Here is an 18,644-nt window from a genome sequence, read left to right as displayed (position 1 = left end):
GTACATTTACCCTAGAAATAATAGATTAAAGGATATTTCGCTGGCGACACGAGCCAATCGCCCAGAAAATAGATTTTTCCTTACGTCAAAATCCCTTAAGACTTACACAAAACCGGGAAATAAGTGAAATTAGCGTAGCTATTTGTAGTATACGTATATACATATTACAGCAATTTTATCATTACTGCATTACTATGACAACTAGAATTTATGGAGACAGTTTGTAAATTCATTGGCGTATGTGTGAAGCTCCACTAGATTGGCAAGGTTGAGCCTTTTTGCCATCGTCTGCTCGTACTTCAGAAAGTTCTGTAATTTTTCGGGGTTAATTTGGTTGCAAAAAAGGGATAATAGACAAGAATTAAATAAAAATTTTGAAGTAAAGTTAAACTACATTTTGAAGTAAAGTTAAACTAAATAATGAGTAAAGTAAACAATTAAGGTAATAAAGCTTTGCACCTCATAAAGAGCGCAGTCGTCTGCTGCTTGTAACTCTGTTTGTGGAGTGAGTGCTTAGGAACCAGGAACAGCATTGTGGTTCAAGTGCAATGTGGAGTGAATTAAGACCAAAATGTGTATAATTACAATCAAATAAGCACTGTGGAGTTTCAGTTGTGATGGCAGTAAGGATAAAACCACCGATTACAAGATAAAAATGAATTCAGTTCAAACCATGACCCCAGGAATAAAAAGTTTCATACTCTCACTAATATAGGCAACAAAATGTTATTTTATTGGCCTGATTACAACTGCAATCTTGAGTAAGATCAATAAATGTTACATATATACACTAACATTGTTCAAATGAGTGCTGGGAAGGCTGGGAAAGATGGTGGCTTGTCTGTGGTTAGGCCGGCCAGCCACACGATTGCCGCCATATTGGATTTCAAAACTGCCTTGAAGACATTTTACGAAGAGCTCACATGCTTATTTTAGTTTATATGGGCTTTCATATATCACATTATGTTGATGAAACTTCAATCTTTTGAATGGTATGCTTAAAGTTGTAATTGTATTCTTGTTTCACCAATTGAATATCGAGTGAATAAGGCCTGGCCAGCGCGATGACGATGGATCGTCCACGGTTGTTTACCCTATTTTCAATGAAGCTGATCTTATATTCTTGAGGAATTGTCATCTTAACCCCCTTTTCCAATAATAATCATAACAGATGCATATTAAAGACAAGATCACCGAGTTATCGGGTGGGGGGGTTGGCTGCGACCCTCCCACTTCGCCACTATATTAAGTTATAGGATGAACGGTGAACACAAAAAATTGAAAATAGAATGGCTTAAAATACGTTGCGGTAAATTTTTAGTTTCAGCCAAATTTGGAAAAATGCAATAAAAATATATTTGTTGCATCAGAAATAGTGTGGTTTCAATGAATTTAACGTTTATTTTGACTGCAAACCAACCGATTTAGAGATTTAGTATGTATACCCTAGTTTCATCCCCCACCAATTATGGGGGACACCCTTTGGGAACCGGGGTTTTGGGTGGGGGAAGGGGGGGGAGGGTGTTGGGGCATTGAATGAGATTTGCAATAAATGAATAATTAATGTTCCAGCACCCCTCCCCCATACCCCTAACTAGGCCTACCGGGGGGCGGGGGGAGGGGGGTAGGGCCCCCCAGCAACCCCCCCTTAAAGCCACAGTAATTTTCAGGGCACCACAGAACCTAACAAACCCACCTAACCTAACCTAGGGGCCCTGTACCCCTACCTAGGCCTAGCGGGGGGGCTCCGCCCCCTGCGACCCCCCCTTAAGGCCACAGTGATTTTCGGGGCACTACCGAACCTAATACAACCACCTAACCTTACCTAGGGCCCTGTACCCCTACCTAGGCCTAGCGGGGGGGGCTCCGCCCCCTCTGCGACCCCCCCTTAAGGCCACAGTGATTTTCGGGGCACTACCGAACCTAATACAACCACCTAACCTTACCTAGGGCCCTGCGACCCACCCCTTAAGGCCACTACCTAACATCCATCAAACCAAATCCAAAGTGATGGTACTGCTGTATACATCGTTATACTACCACCATTATAATATACTCTATAAATTAATGAAGCTTACCTTAAACTGTTGGTTGATAAAAATGTGCTGGTGCTTTGAGGGAAAACGTGAAGCCGTTGCAAGGTTCCCTGACATGTAACTTAAAGTAGGAAGTGGCCAGGTACCCGACGACCACATTGCACTGCAAACAATCGGTAGGAAATCGAAGGTCTGTCAAAATTAATGCCAGAAGGGCCAGCCACTACCTCTGCCATAGGTACAGGAAGACAAAATGCCGTTTTTTGCTTCATTATTCGAGTATTCAGTCAAACAAGGATACCAGTGGACACTAGACAGGTAACTGTATTACTCCGCTGAAATGCTAGTGAAACTTAGTTTTCGACTCAAGTCATTCGTAATTGGTTATGAAACCCATGACGTCATAACGATGTCACACCTCTCAGCCAATAATGAGTAACTGGAACTGCTTTTGTTTGCGTAAGAAAGTAAGTTAGAGGGCTCATTAAAAGTAAACATTACCGTAGAGGAAACACCTCTCCCGACTTAGGAAAAAATTCGATGTAAAAACTTAATCTTTTTTTTCTCTGTAAGTATGCATTAGCGACAATAATGTATTGAGAAGAAGTGTTTTGTTATCACGTGCTTTACTCGGGAAAAATATCAATATAATAGATTTCCCATAATGGTTGAAACTAAAATATTACCGTTGCACATAGATATCCTACCCAGTTGTGTTTCCGTCGTCCATACTTTGAGACCAAGCGCTTCACATCCCTCCACCATCTTTTTATGGTATTTGTGTGTGCAAGGGTCACAGGATCCCCAAAATTTAGGGAGTGGTTCACCTGCAAGTGCTGGTACCCTAACTCCTCTAAGCAATTATAAGCCATCCAGCAGTCGCTAACTATTGTCGTACCAGGCTCAATAAATTCCTGTATAATGGGCATCAATGTTTCTGCTGACCTAACCTTCACTGGGACTAGAAAACATTGCCTTGTTTCACGGCATATACCACCAAACACCCACTGCCCATCAGTAACCCTACCAACATTATATTTTCTCTTCCCAAATTTAGATTCGTCAACCTCAGCAGTTAGACCGACACCACCAATCTTACCACTACTTCTGAAAACCCAACTTACTGCGACCTCTCGGCAAAATGAAGCCCAATCACATATTGTCGCTTGGGAAAGCTGCAATTTCCCTTGAGCCAAGTTATAAGAAAAGTTAGGACTACACCATGACTTAACATAATTCAAATTAACTTTAAAACAGAGATGGGATTTTTCAAACCACGTTCTTTAGACAAGGAAACATTAAAATTACATCGCTTATGCCGACGTCCTTTCGTCACTACAGAGGGATCACACCTAAAGGCGTTCCTGTTGTAGTTGACCCTACAAATATCTCCACAACTTCTTTACCATCACTAGACAAATAATGATAAAATTCACCGTAACCCACATTGCACTGCAAACAATTGGTAGGAAATCGATGGTCTTTGTCAAGATTAATGCCGGAAAGGCCAGCCACTGCCTCTGCCATAGCTACAGTAAAGCAAAATGCCGCTTTTTCCTTCATTATTCGAAGTATTCAGCCAAACAAGGACACAGTGGACACTGGACAGGTAACTTTATTACTCCGCTGAAATCCAAGTGAAACTTGGTTTTTGACTGAAGTCGTTCATAATTGTTTTGAAATCCATGATGTCATAATGATGTCACACCACTCAGCCAATATTGAGTAATTGGAACTGCTTCTGTTTGCGTAAGAAAGTGAGTTGAAGGACTCATTAAAAGTAAACTTTATTTATCAAGCTCATTTAATTCCACCTCGTTCAATCTCTCATATAATGACTATACTTTTTATATAGCTTTTCACATACTCTTTCCATGTAGGTGATTATTTTTTTTAATATCCAGTGCGGCATGCTTCAGAAGTTTTACCGTTGCTGGAAATCTGGAATCTACATTACTACTAGCCTATAAGTATTTGCTGGAAATCTGGAATAGCCTACTAGGCCATACTGTTAAAAAAATTGCTGGAGATCTGGAGTAGCTCATACAGGCTAATATAGCCCAGGTGTTGGAAATCTGGAATACTAGCCTAGGGTAAACGACCGGACGGCGACATGTTCACTCGCAGAACAACCCCTTTTTTCGTTCGATATTTAATTGGTGAAACAACATTACAATTAAATCTTTAAGCATACCATTCTAAAGGTTGAAGTTTCATCAACATTAGTCATTACATATCCAGTTCTATAGCTTACGCCTTTATCAGTCATTGAGCGGGTTGAAAGTACTTTTTCGGGATGTGGTCGCCTTCCGGGAGAGGTGGCTGTAATGTTGCTGTTTGGTTGTTCACCCAAGTGACCCTTGAGGATTCTCAAGGGGTCGTTATCTAAGAGTAATATTTCTTTGAAGTCATTGTCTTTATGGTATTTACAGTCTTTTGTTTATGTGTTTACAGTTGTCCCAATGGGCTTGTATACGAAACATGCAGCAAAGGTGGATATATGCCAAATTAAAATCCTTTTTGTTGGTCACTATCTTGGAAAGGTCCAGCTACATATTCAAATCCTGTTATACAGTAAAAATATGTTAGCGCATTTGTAAAGATTTTTAGGCATATAGTTGAATAAGATTTACATTTAATCCTTTTCTTTTAAGGCTATGCAAAAACTACCGGAAATTAGTAATACGAGATTAAGAGCTGTTTATTTGAAAAGTATTTTCACTCCATTTGGCTTCATTCTCGTTCTTCCTGACCATAGGCTAAAGTACTGGCTATTGTAACACTCAATTTTTTTTTTTTTTTTTTTTTTTTTTTACTTGATTAATAATTAAAGTTGGTTCTTTACTATTAACACTACCAATTAAAAGTAGCATAGAGATTTTAAGCTAGTTAATTATTAGATATTTGAAAACTTATTTAAACATTTAACACATTAGACCTCTCATACAAAGCAGTAAGGGAGAACCTGACTGAAAAGCAATGTTCTCAAGTCAGGTTATTTTAGTCTTAATGGTTTTTTGTTTTTGCACACTCACAACCCTGGTCTCCCCTTGTGCCTCCCTCTCCCTCTCCGCCTCCTGCCTGCAGTATTATTAGACGTAGAGGCTAGTGAAAAGGGTCAACCAACCAGTTCTAGCAGAAATTTGTATCAAATATATCGGGTTCACTTGAAAACCTACCACAAAGGTAATGTCAAAATTGCAAATCACATCAGAAACTATCAGACAAACTCATTTTGTACGCATGTACAAAATTAATTCTTAGTTTTATATACCATGGAGAGCCCATAAACATAATTGAGCATCCCCTAAATACAGGCAGTCCCTGGGTTACGACAGGGGTTCCGTTCTTTAGACGCGGCATAAGCCGAAAATCGTCGTAAGCCAGAACATCGTCAAAAATCCTAAGAAAACCTTACTTTTAATGCTTTGGGTGCATTGAAAACTATGTAAACTGCATTTTTATGGCATTTTTCATCAAAAAAACCTTCAAATATTGATTATTTTGCATTTTTGGTGTCATATTTCATCTGCCAGATGAGCGTTGTAGGCATTGTAACCCTGGAACATGCGTCGTAACCATGGAAATAATGTCTGATGAATATAATTGAAAAGTGTCGTAACCTCGGAACGTCATAAGCCGAGACCGTGGTAACCCGGGGACTGCCTGTACACACTTCTCCACAGGGAGGAAAACTTCACTGACTACTCGGAGATACCTTATGTAATAAAGAAAAAAAAAATATTGTTATTCCTGACAGATAAGGAATATTTTTATAAGTATAGATTAGCTTACTTTAATGAAACTGCTGAATCACTATTTTAGGCTGCCTTTGGGCTCACCCGAAGGATTTGCTTTGATAGCTGAAAGTTGGAACGAGGTGAAAGACACTCCACAGGGAGATAGTGCTGTCAGTGCACCTTATGTGATACACCGTAGGCATTACTTAAGGTTCTTTGTAGTGTCTCTTCACCCCCTAGCTGCAACCCCTTTTTTTCCCCTTTCTGTATCTCCATTCATATTCTCTTTCTTCCACCTTACGTTCCATCTTCTTCTAACAATTAATTCATGGTGCAACTGCCAGGTTTTCCTCCTGTTACACCCATAAAACCTTTTTACTGTCAATTCCTGTTTCAGCACTGAATGACCTCATAGGTCCCAGCGCTTTGCCCTTGGCCCAAACTCTAATTTCAATTCAATGCAATCACCTTAGGAGGGAAGAAAAAACCACAGCGGCTTTTATGGTAAAGACATGACAGCAGTTGTATTTCCCCCTTGAACTGCAAGATCATCTCACGCTGTTTGGTCAAGTGACGTCACTAGTGACACAGATATCTAACCCGGGCGCTGAAGACATTCCACACAGGGTACTTGCATACTTGTACTGCAACGTCATGGCTTGACTTGCAAAACCTGTCGAGAAATTTTCAGAGAGAGAGAGAGAAAAATATAGAGAGGATACCTCCTTTGTTTTTTGGTTGTTTTTGTACAGTAATTTGTGTAAGTCGCATTGGAGATTCATGTTTTGATATTGTACCTTACCCTTCAGCTAATTGCAGCCAGCTTCAGCCTTTTCTTTACATGACATTCATTTTTAAAGTTATTTTGCCAAGTTTTAAAATTGTTTCTGAATTAGAAACTTATTTGTTTATATTGGGCATTATGATTCAACCACAGCGAGTTAAAGTCCCTCTTCAAGGGACACCGTTGGATGGCGTAGGTAGAACTCAGTGCATTAGTGTATTTCCAGCAGAACTTCTGTGTACTTGTTGTTTAGGTAGGGTATAGTACCTTTGGATAAGTTGGTTATGTTGCTGTAGCTTTTAAATGTATTGGAGAATCATTACTCAAGACATTGGGCAGGAAACCAGGTTATAGCATTTATTTTTGCCCCTTTATTTAGAAAGAACACCAATATAGTATTATTATCTCAAGGCTTCAGCTTTTGAATGCTTAAGGTTGTGTTTTGTTAGATGATCTTGGGTTTAGTTTGACCAAACTGGACTTGATAATTGTACTGTCCATATTATGCCTTTCTGATTTTATCTGGAGGATGAGTCAATAGCTAAGACTGCAGAATAAATTAGGCCTTTTGTTGACTGAAAGGGAAATCCTAACTAGGATATATATAACTCAAAACAAATTTATCTTAGAGCATTTCCTGATAACTGTACTGTCAGTCAAATCAAGAGGCAAGTAACCAGTTGGCTCTGGTATTTGTATTGGTGATGTTCTTGTTTAAGGAATGGCCTTGAAAAAGCATTCAGGATTGCTTTAGAAAATTTTGTATATTTTTCCCTCAACTTATTAAGAACCTTCTTTCCAGACTGTTATTTGGAGACATGCTCGCTCAAGTTTCTCGATATCCACTAAGAGTACCCATGCGTATTGCAACGGTGAGTTGTTTTGGTTTTCATGTTATTTATAGATTATACATTAGAAGGTTAATGTATGCATTATTTGGTTTTTTATGAAAATTAAATTTTATATTTGCTGGCTAGCTTTTCAGTCACTTGCATGCTTGATTTTATGCTTACAGTAAAATAAGAGATGTCGGTGTTATGTATATAGATTTCAGGAATACAGGCAGAACATTCTTACATAATTAATGCAGGTTATTTGTGATTTGAAATATTACTAGTACAGGGAGTCCCTTAGTTAAGGTGGAGATCTGTTCCTGAGGTGCAACTTAAGTGGGATCTTAACTTTAAAAAATTTATATAGATAAAAAAAGTAATGAAAGCCTTACTTTTAATCCTGTGGGTAACTTGCACACGAGAAGGATGGCGACACTTACCTACTTACGTGAGGGAGCTCAGAAACTAGCCTAGTGTCTCCTTAATTTCAGGACCGCCATGAGTCGAAGACAAAAATTTTATGAATATATTTGAAAAGCTTCATAAGATCAGATCGACTTACGTTGCGACTGCCTTTTGTAATCAAAAGTTTCATACATTCAACTTACCTGTCAGATATATACATAGCTATCGACTCCGTCATCCCCGACAGAAATTCAAATTTCGCGGTACTCGCTACAGGTAGGTCAGGTGATCTACCGCCCTGCTCTGGGTAGCAGGACTAGGAACTATTCCCGTTTTCTAATCAGATTCTCTCTGTCGCCGGTAGTATCAACATTGTTGTTACTTCCTCCTGACTGGAATTCTTTTTTCACAACGCTTTTGATCATCTTTCGACTGATTTTTGGTGACGTACTTGGATCGTTGTTTGGCATTCGCTATCGTGGACTGGTTTTTGGACTTCGCTTTGGATTTTCGTGAATATGTCTGATTCTAGTGTTAGCTTCAGAGTGTGTGTGAATGAAGGCTGTAAGGTGAGGATTCCGAAAGCTTCGGTAGATCCTCACACTACATGCAGTGGTTGTAGAAAGGTTGAATGCTCAATTGAGAATACGTGTAACGAGTGTGAGAGATTGAGTGCGCAAGAATGGAAGAATCTGACTTCTTACTTGAAGAAGTTAGAGAAGGATAGAGAGAGGAAGGCGGCTTACAAAAGCCGGAAAATGTCTAGTAGTTCTGTAGCTTCTTCTTCTTCTCTTAATTATGCCCATTCTGTTTCAGCCCATTCACAAGTTTATCCCTCTGATTCCGCCTCAGAAATAGCGGAACTCAGAGCTTCCCTTCAAAAAATGCAAGAGAAAATGGAAGCATTAGAAGGTAAGAGAAGTGAATGTGGTTTCTCGAGTGATTTGTTAGTGTCCCCAGTGTAGTGGATGGGGCGTCTGGGTCGTCCCTGCGACGCTCCCAGGCCTAGACCTCTTCCAAGCTCCCTGGCCCAGAGGAGAAGGAAAGTCGAAAGCCTTACGGGGGTCGTGGGAATCCCCAACGATCAGGCGTCCCTTCGGCAGAATCGTATACATCTCAGTCTGCCAGGGACAGCTATAGAAAAAGCGTCCTTCGTGAGTGCTTTTCGTCTTCTAGTTCGCCTTCTCCGAGAATAGGATGGAAGGAATCGAAGCTTTCACGTCCGCTAAAAAGGACTGGAAAGAAACCTGAGCTTAATTCTAGCCCCGAGCGCTTCTCTGAAGAGGAGGCGCCTTCGGTAATCAAGAAAGCTAGAAAGGATTTAGATCCTTGGAAGGGAAAAGACTCTCGAGCGCCTTCCAGATCTCCTTCTCCTGATTCGATTGAGCCTTCGACCAGGAGAATTTTGATGAATGTACAGGAGCAAATAGCGTCTTTGGTAGGAGTACTTTCTAAGGAGCCTACTCGTAAAAAGGATGACAGGCTTTCCGATTAAGAGATCCAAATACCGATCTCCTGTCGGGCGCGACGAACCCTCCAGGGGAGTTGTCGCACAAGCGGCCATCTCTGGGGGGAGCGGTGTGTTAGGCAGGCGAGATGTGGGAAAGGAAGTAACTCCTACCAAGCGTCAGGCGCCCAACTAGGAGCCAGGCGCCAAGTAGGCGCAAAGAGCCTGACTTTACTGTAGATCGTTCTAGGCCCAGATCTTCATCCAAGCAACAAGAGCCAATTGGAGAGGAGAGAACTCCTGATAGGAGTATAGCGCCCGCTAAGCGCAATATACTTGCTATTCGAAAGGCGCATTCCATGAGCGATACTCCTACCAAGCCTCAGGAGTATTCGGAACTAGATGCGCCTTCCGTAGGTCAGGAGTATTCGGGAAGAGATACTCCTGCCAAGCGCCTTGATTACTCTGGCCTCGATACTCCTCCCAGGCGCCAGGAGTATTCTGGACTTTTTACTCCTACCAGGCGCCAGGAGTATTCGAAGCGCGATGCGCCTACCAAGCGCCAGGAGTATTCTGAGCTTAATACTCCTAACAGGCGCCAGGAGTATTTGGAGCGAGAGATGCGCCTTCCAGACGGCAGGAGTATTCGAAGAGAGTAACGACTGTCAGGCGCCAGGAGTATTCCAAACAGGTTACTCCTACCAGGCCTCAGGAGTATTCTCAGCGAGATACTCCTGCTAAACGCCAGGCGCATTCTCCTCGTGAAGAGCTTGACATCCGACAGGAGTCTAACAGGCGTAGAGCAGTGATACGTGACTCTCCTAATGATAAACATAAGGAGAGAGTTACTCCTAGCCCATCTCCTTATAGAAGTGCTTCTTCTTCGGAAAGGAAGAAATCTAGAGAGGAGACAGAGGAGGGAAGGGAGCCTTCTTCTTCCGATCCTATTAATTTAGATGACGTCTCGGAGGACGAAGTTACTAACAGAGAAGGGCTCTCGAATTACAAAGTTCTTTCTGCTCTTCTCTTAGAAGAATATGGAGATGCATTAACTCCAGCCGCTCCTCCTTCTCCTCGCTCTCTATTTTCAAGTACGAAGGCACACAAGTCTTCGTCTTTCCTGAAAATGAAGCCGGCCATATCCATGAAAAGGGCCTTACAATCTCTGGACTCCTGGATCAAGACTAAGAAGGAGTTAGGAAGGACGATCTTTTGCATGCCTCCCGCTAAACTAAGGGGCAGGAGAGGCATATGGTACGAAACGGGAGAAAACATGGGATTGTCTCTGCCTGTTTCAGCTGAATCGGACTTCTCCAGTCTCGTAGACTCGTCGAGGAGACATGCCTTGAATTCAGCAAAAGCAACATGGGGTCTTTCGGAAATGGACCATCTCCTCAAGGGACTTTTTCACACCTTAGAAGTATTTAACTTCCTAGATTGGTCCCTTGGGGTCATTGCTAAGAAGTCCCATGAAAAAGAACAACTAAGCCCTGAAACCTTGCATAGCATCCTTACATGCATAGATAAGGCGGTTCAAGATGGATCGGCGGAAGTGTGCTCCCTCTTCGGTGCGGGAATACTAAAGAAGAGAGCGGTTCATAGTGCCTTTCTCACTAAGGCCGTCTCTCCTTCGCAGAGATCCGCTTTGCTGTATGCGCCTCTCTCTGAGCATTTATTTCCTTCGCAGTTGGTGAGAGACATTGCCCATTCGCTAACTGAGAAAGCCACTCAGGATCTTTTAAGGCAATCCTCAAGGAAGAATAGACCTGTGGCTAGTGAGGAAAAGAAAGCATCTAAGCCAACTCAACAACAGCAGCCCTTTTGAGGAGGCGCTCAGGCTAGATCCATCGTCAGAAGGAAATCAACTGAAAAAAGGGGAAGATCTGCCTTCCGTCCCTTTAAGAAGGGAAAATGAGAAATCTTTCCTCCAGACACCTGTAGGAGCCAGGTTACAATACTTTGCGGGAGCATGGGAAGACATAGGATCCGATCCTGGTCAATGTCAGTAATCAAGAAGGGTTATTATATCCCATTCAAGGACAGACCCCCCTTGACAACGTCACCGAGGGAACTGTCAGCCAGATACAAGGACCCTGTTCTGATGGATACTCTTCGTCAAATGGTGGAGCAGATGTGGGACAAAAGAGCAATAGAGCTGGTACTGGATCAAAGCTCCCCGGGGTTTTACAATCGCTTGTTTCTCGTAGCGAAAGCCTCGGGGGGATGGAGACCGGTACTGGATGTAAGTTCGCTGAACAAATTCGTACAACAACAGAAGTTCAGCATGGAAACGTCTGCCTCAGTACTTGCAGCTCTCCGTCAAGGAGATTGGATGGCGTCTCTAGATCTTCAAGACGCATATTTCCACGTGCACGATTCACCATTCGTCGAGGGAAGTACCTTCGTTCATGTTCCGTATGGGAAGGATCTATCAGTTCAGGGCCCTGTGTTTCGGCCTTTCTACGGCTCCCCAAGTCTTCACAGACTTGATGAAAAATGTGTCAAAACACCTTCACATGAAAGGGATAAACGTCTCCCTATACCTGGACGACTGGCTCATCAGGGCCAGGTCTCAAAAGCAGTGTCTGGAGGATCTGTCAACAATCCTGGATTTGACAAAGACATTAGGATTAATCGTGAACCTCGAGAAATCCCAGATGGTCCCCAGCCAGAACGTAGTCTATCTGGGGATTCAGATGGATTCTCGGGGTTTTCGAGTATTTCCTTCTCAAGAGAGAGTAAGGAAAGGCTGTGCCACAGTATTGAACTTCTTAGAGAAAGAGCGTACTTCAGCGAGGGAATGGTTGAGCCTTCTGGGGACCCTTTCCTCGCTCGAACAGTTCTTTCCTCTAGGAAGACTGCATCTCCGTCCGCTTCAGTACTTCCTGAGAAGCAGTTGGAGTTGGAAGACAGGACAGCTCTCGGACACGTTTCCGATCTCATTAGAAGTAAAGCAACAGTTAAGGTGGTGGTTGACCCCCTTGGAAGAAAACAGAGGAGTAGGTATCCTTAGAAGTTCGGAACCCAAACCTGACATTGTTCTCAGACGCGTCGGAGACAGGTTGGGGTGCGACTCTAGGGTCCGAAGAAGTGTCAGGCACCTGGTCGGAAGAGCAGGTGTCATGGCACATAAATTGCAAGGAGCTCTTTGCGATTCACCTCGCGTTAAGGAGCTTCGAGCAGATAGTCAGAGACAAAGTAATTCAGATAAACTCCGACAATACGACCGCTCTGGCTTATGTCAAGAAGCAAGGAGGAACTCACTCTTTCGCCCTATACGAACTGGCAAGAGATCTGCTGATTTGGGCAAATCAAAGGAATGTGGTCCTTCTAACGAGATTTGTTCAAGGGGAGAGGAACGTGAGAGCGGACAGACTGAGCAGGAGGTTCCAGGTCCTTCCTACAGAATGGACCCTCCACTCGGAAGTCTGTCAGACCCTTTGGTATCTTTGGGGAAACCACAGATAGATCTATTCGCCACGTTTCTCTCCAAAAGGATAGACACATTTTGCGCCCTGGTAGAGGATCCCAGGGCTTATGCTATAGACGCCTTTCTCCTGGACTGGTCAGGGCTAGACGTGTACGCTTTTCCCCCATTCAGATTCTGGGGAAGTAGTCAGAAAGTTTGTGGCCTCGAAGGGAACCAGAATGACTCTGATAGCCCCATATTGGCCATCCCGAATTTGGTTCACGGAGGTGATGGAGTGGACAGTGGACTTCCCCAGATCTCTTCCAAACAGGATAGATCTGCTCAAACAACCCCACTTCGAGAGGTACCATCAAAATCTACCCGCTCTTGCTCTGACTGCCTTTCGACTATCGAAAGATTGGTCAGAGCGAGAGGGTTTTCTCGCAAGGCGGCAAGCGCAATTGCTAGAGCCCGCAGATCATCTACTAGGCGAGTGTACCAATCGAAGTGGGAAGTTTTCAGAAACTGGTGCAGGTCGAAGAAGCTGTCCTCTTCCAATACCTCTGTAACCGAAATTGCGGATTTCCTTCTTTTCCTGAGGGAAAAGTCACATCTCTCTGTACCAACAATTAAAGGATACAGAAGTATGCTTTCGTCAGTCTTTAGAAACAGAGGCTTAGACTTGACGAATAATAAAGATTTGCACGATCTCATCCGCTCTTTTGAAACGTCCAAGTCAGTAGAGCCTAGGATTCCGAGCTGGAACTTAGATGTGGTTCTGAAATTTCTATCCTCGGAAAAGTTCGAACCACCTCATACGGCTTCATTCCGTGATATCACTAGAAAGTGTATATTTCTTCTATCTCTGGCTACGGCTAAAAGGGTCAGCGAGTTGCACGCCCTTGAGTCACGAGTTGGTTTCAAAGAAGATTCTGCGATTTGTTCATTCCAGACTCTTTTTCTTGCCAAAAAACGAGAACCCTTCGAATCCCTGGCCTAGGAGTTTCGAGGTAAAAGGACTTACTAGCCTAGTAGGCAGAGAAATAGAAAGATCACTTTGTCCAGTTAGAGCACTGAAATTCTATCTGGACAGAAAGAAAGAAGCGGTTGGGAGGCTCACAACATGGTCTTTGGTGCTCGGTAAAAGACCCCAAGAGACCTATGTCTAAAAATGCTTTGGCCTTCTTTGTTAGAAGTGTAATTACCGAGGCTCATTAGAACTGCCCAGATGACTCTTTTAATCTATTAAGAGTAAGAGCTCATGAGGTAAGGGGCAATCGCGACATCAATTGCGTTCCAGAGAAATATGTCACTTAAAAATATTTTTGGACGCAACCTATTGGAGATGCAACTCAGTATTTGCATCTCATTATTTAAAAGATGTGCGAGTAACGTATGAGAAATGTTTTTCTTTAGGTCCGTTTGTGTCAGCACAGACGGTTCTGGGTAAAGGAGAGAGCACCGATCCTTAAATATGTGTACGTAACCCTCTTGTCGGATGTGTTCTCGTGTTTCCTGTGCATGGGAGTGTCAGATGTCGCACTGGCGGCCTTCACTTCGCTTCATTAGGAAATCGAGTGACAGCTGACTATTAGAGGGGTAAAAAATTTTTATTTTTGTATGTATGAGTTTCGAGTTTGTTGTTGTTGCTAAGAGTTTGGGGATGACTCTTAGCAATCTTAGAACTAACACGGGTTAGGATCGGGTGATCGGGATCGGTTGTGTGCTCCTTAAAGAAGGCGTGTTGTCATATAAGCGGATTAGCACCCCTTGACGAACGCCAGTTAGGCTCTGCCGAGTAAGTGGATAAGACCCCATCGACAGACCAGCAAGAACTCTTGGCCACAGAGCACTATCTCGCTAAGGCTCTTGAGATGAAGCAGACTCCTGGGCAGTAGCCACGAAGTCTTCCATCTAATAAGGTAGGAACTAAGGTTTATTTATACCTACAACATATGTTGTTTACCTGTCTAGTCAGTTAGTTAGCTGTCTCTTGCCCTCCACCAAAGGGTGTCAATCAGCTATGTATATATCTGACAGGTAAGTTGAATGTATGAAAATGATATTGTTATGATACAATAAAGTTTCATACATACTTACCTGGCAGATATATACAATTGAAGACCCACCCAGCCTCCCCGCAGGAGACAGGTGGAAGAGAGAATCTGATTAGAAAACGGGAATAGTTCCTAGTCCTGCTACCCAGAGCAGGGCGGTAGATCACCTGACCTACCTGTAGCGAGTGCCGCGAAATTTGAATTTCTGTCGGGGACGACGGAGTCGATAGCTATGTATATATCTGCCAGGTAAGTATGTATGAAACTTTATTGTATCATAACAATATCATTTATCATCATTTATAGTCAAAGTTTATTATCAGTGCTGTGCACCCTCTCATACAGATTCATTTCTTGTTTCAGGGTGGAAATGGTCCAGTTCAGGGTGACCGGGTCATTCAGCAGGGTGCTGCACTCCTTGTAGGTCTGGGCCTGTGCATCTCTTCCTTTTCCCTCAAGAAACTATCAGCCATGCCTGAGAAACCAAGACGCCTTCTCTAATAAGAGTCTCACACCTTCCTTTTATTTCCCAACAGCATAATTTCGTGGCACATAATGAAGTTAAATCATTTTCCAGTACATGTATTGGTGCATCGTAGGACATTCATAACTCGTCTTAAGGTGCAATGAAGTAATGTAAGATGATTTATGAATTTGTTTTTATTTCATTAGGTAGTTTATTTATTATACACGATTCTACTGAAGGCTGAGATAACTAAATTGAATTTTGAAGTAAAATATTTAGTCATTTGTGTTTTAAATCAAAAGATTAGTTGTGAAATTCATGTTAAGAGGTAATAAGAATTTTATATTGTGTTAAAATATTTCAGTTTGTCAAGTGGTGGTTCTATCCTGGTTTTAATTTTCAAAATTATCTCAACCAAAAGGTAAATTCATTCATTCATTTAATATTTCAGTAAATGCCATGAAATTTCTTACCTGTTTTCAACAAATTGTGGATGACCTTGGGAAAATGCAAGCATTTATTACTGACGTTTGATTGTGATTAATGGATTACATTGTACATATTGTCACATACAGGAAGACACACTTTCCAGGTTGTTGACATTTACCTTTAGAACACATCACATTCTTCTAATAACACGTGCATTATTTTGCTCTTCAGTGTTGTAGGTTAAAGCCTACCACCGCTGGATATGCTGTAGTCCGTTTATTACTGTTCTTTTATTTACCAGGTTACAAGGCATCTTATTCACATGTATATCTTCTTTTTAACAACCTGAGGATACTGAAATGTGTAGACAGTTCAGCCTTTTGAAATGTGTTGACAGTTCAGCCTTTTATTGTCACCCTTCTATGGCTTCATATGCGGTGCATTTACCCTCTTAATGCGTTTGTTTTTGCAAGGTCATCATGGCAGTGAATTCTCTATGCCTGTTGGTGTTGTCCAGTTCAAGCAGGTATTTATATCACCAGTCCAGCAGTCCAGTTGGTTCGTTATGAGCTTTAATTCGTGCTCTTAGTTGAAAAATTTTTTCGTTTAGATAGGTAGATGCTTATGTAGTGTAGGGTATAGTGAGAATGCAAGTGTTAAAACGGCGTAATCATATGGCTGTCATGCTTTTTCTCACGGTACCTTACACGTCTGTCCTAAGATCTGTACATTGGTTTACACAGATACTTAGAGCTTGGTAGGGTTCTTGAATATATCTTGTATTATTAAAGTAGGCTTCTCTCTGTTAGATATGCATTATTTTTATGATTATGTTCATCTTGTGATATGGTTATGTGATGTCATACACTGTATGTTATTTCAGTGAACTAGATGGCTCTGTTAGGTATCGTGCAATAGGGAATGAACTTCTATTGGAAAATCTGTAATATATTGTACAGGTATTTTGATACTCTGCATTTGAATATTTATTGGTCACCATTGGAGTACATTATTAGACATGCTATTTAATTTAAGAATTATAGTCATCCTTGTCATATACATTTGATCACCTCTGTCAGAATTTCAGTCCAGGAACCAACAGATAATCAGTGTATAGCAATTTCCTGTTTTGTTTTGCCTCTGATTGCAGCTTTTTGGGTCAAAAAGTATCAGTAGAGGCAGATTATCGAAACTAGACACACAAATTAGTTCCCTATTCCAAGCACATTTTCATCCATTCAAGTGTCGACTCACACATTCATGGTTCCAAATTGCACGAAGTTGTGCTGTATTTCTTTGTCTCACTGTTTCTCGGTTTACATTGTCACTGTTTAGCATTTGTCAGTAGGACCAATAGATTGTCATGTATCATTTTAATTTTCTTTTAATTCATCACTGCTTACAATAAAAATCATTATCAAAAAGGTATTTTCAATTAACATGAGTAAATTAAGTCAATTTGATTGGGTGGTTAACAATTAAATTATCATTATTATAACAAAAAGGCACTGTTTATGTCCTATGAACAAGGCTTCATCTTTTCATTAAAGCCTTCCAACCACAGAAAGTATGTAAAAACTTCTTTGCATAACTTCTTTGCAGGAGGAGGCCCTGAGAGTCATGCGATTGTAAAACCTGGGCCTTAAAAAGTCTTTTGAGAAAAAGCTGCACTAGAGTGTTTCAGTAAGCAAGATTAGAATTCTCACCTGTACAATTCTTGAATTATGTTATTGTACAAACACCACCCTACTTGTTCGTAAAAGTACAATATGATATGAAGTCAGTACATTACTGTATGTTTTTCATCCTTAAACACAATAGCAGTACGTACACTGTACATAGAGTATGTACTGTATTTTATAGAGTACTTCTCCTCTTCTTCTTCTTCTTCTTCCCAGCTTGTTCCCATTTTTATATGGGGTTGCCGTTTCGGATGAGCCGTCTCCATCTATTTCTATCTTGTGCTTCTGCCTCATCAATTCCCTTCTCATGTAAGTCTCCTCTCACACAGTCCTTCCATCTCTTTCTTGGTCTCCCTCTTTTTCTTCTTCCTTGCACCTCCACTCCCATAGTATGTCTCCCAGCGTGGTCCTCATCTCTCCTCAACAGGTGTCCATACCATCTGTATTTTATAGAGTACAGTAGTACTTTATTAAAATGACTGATAGATAAAACATAAATAAATTGTCATGATAACTTACGAGTGGCATTCTGAACAATTTTAATTTACGATCACTTTTTTTCGCATCTGAATGTTCGCAAGTAGGGTAGCATATATAGATATCAGATGCTGTATATGGAAAGGAGTGAACAGGATGTTGCTCTGTTGCTTTGCACTCTCATTGCACATGCTTCGAGTGTAACATGGATGAAGGGACAACCCAAGATTTGTACAGGCAGGCCCAGGTTATCGGCGGGGGTTCCATTCTGGGAGGGGTGCCAATAAGCGAAAACTGCCATTAACCAAAACTTGGTTTTGTTTGTTTGTTGTATTGACAAGTAAAACAAACAAAACTTGGTGATTTATGGCGCCGTAACTCTTATTATTGGCGCCATAAGACGCCCATAACCGGAACTTGGCCCATTATGGTTCTATAAATCGCTGAGTTTATGGTGCTAGACAAGCCCTGCCGATAACCAAGTCCACTGATAATCGGGGACTGCCTGTATGTGATAGAAGAGAGACAGACGGTGATGTAAAAGATAAAGAATTCATGGAGAATACTGAGAGAATGGGGATTGTAAGACTTAAAAAGATATATATATATATATATATAATATATATATATATATATATATATAATATATATATATATATATATATATAATGATAATTTGCTTGAATCAGCATATAGAACAAAAAAGACAAGCAATAGCAGTTATTTAATGAGAAAATGCAGGAGCCATGTATTTTGGGATGTGAAACTTGATCCATGCCCATTTTAGAGCTTGCACAGCAAAATATTGAGATATATCACAAATAATTCTTCACAGGCCACTGAAAGCTGATTATTTCAGCCATTACAAAAATTGGTCTC

General features: G+C 41.4%; 1 protein-coding gene across 2 annotated transcripts in view; it reads left to right on the top strand.

Moving 5' to 3' along the window:
• LOC135203495 (uncharacterized) overlaps nucleotides 1-17,030 on the top strand; it is a 40,151-nt gene extending 23,121 nt beyond the window's left edge. The window contains exons 1-3 of one of the 2 annotated variants that reach the window (XM_064233223.1): nucleotides 3,566-3,645; nucleotides 7,363-7,432; nucleotides 15,075-17,030. In XM_064233223.1, coding sequence (XP_064089293.1) covers nucleotides 3,581-3,645; nucleotides 7,363-7,432; nucleotides 15,075-15,212 — 273 coding nt within the window. In that variant the 5' untranslated portion in view covers nucleotides 3,566-3,580 and the 3' untranslated portion in view covers nucleotides 15,213-17,030. Of the gene's footprint in view, nucleotides 1-3,565; nucleotides 3,646-7,362; nucleotides 7,433-15,074 lie in introns of those variants that run through there. The other variant, XM_064233222.1, reaches the window with a different exon arrangement.
• Nucleotides 17,031-18,644: the final 1,614 nt, after the last annotated feature.

This window comes from Macrobrachium nipponense, chromosome 36, assembly GCF_015104395.2.
Source record: "Macrobrachium nipponense isolate FS-2020 chromosome 36, ASM1510439v2, whole genome shotgun sequence".
Classification (NCBI taxonomy): Eukaryota; Metazoa; Arthropoda; class Malacostraca; order Decapoda; family Palaemonidae; genus Macrobrachium; species Macrobrachium nipponense.
Note: the sequence above shows the minus strand (reverse complement) of the source record. Positions and strands in the feature narration are given on the sequence as shown.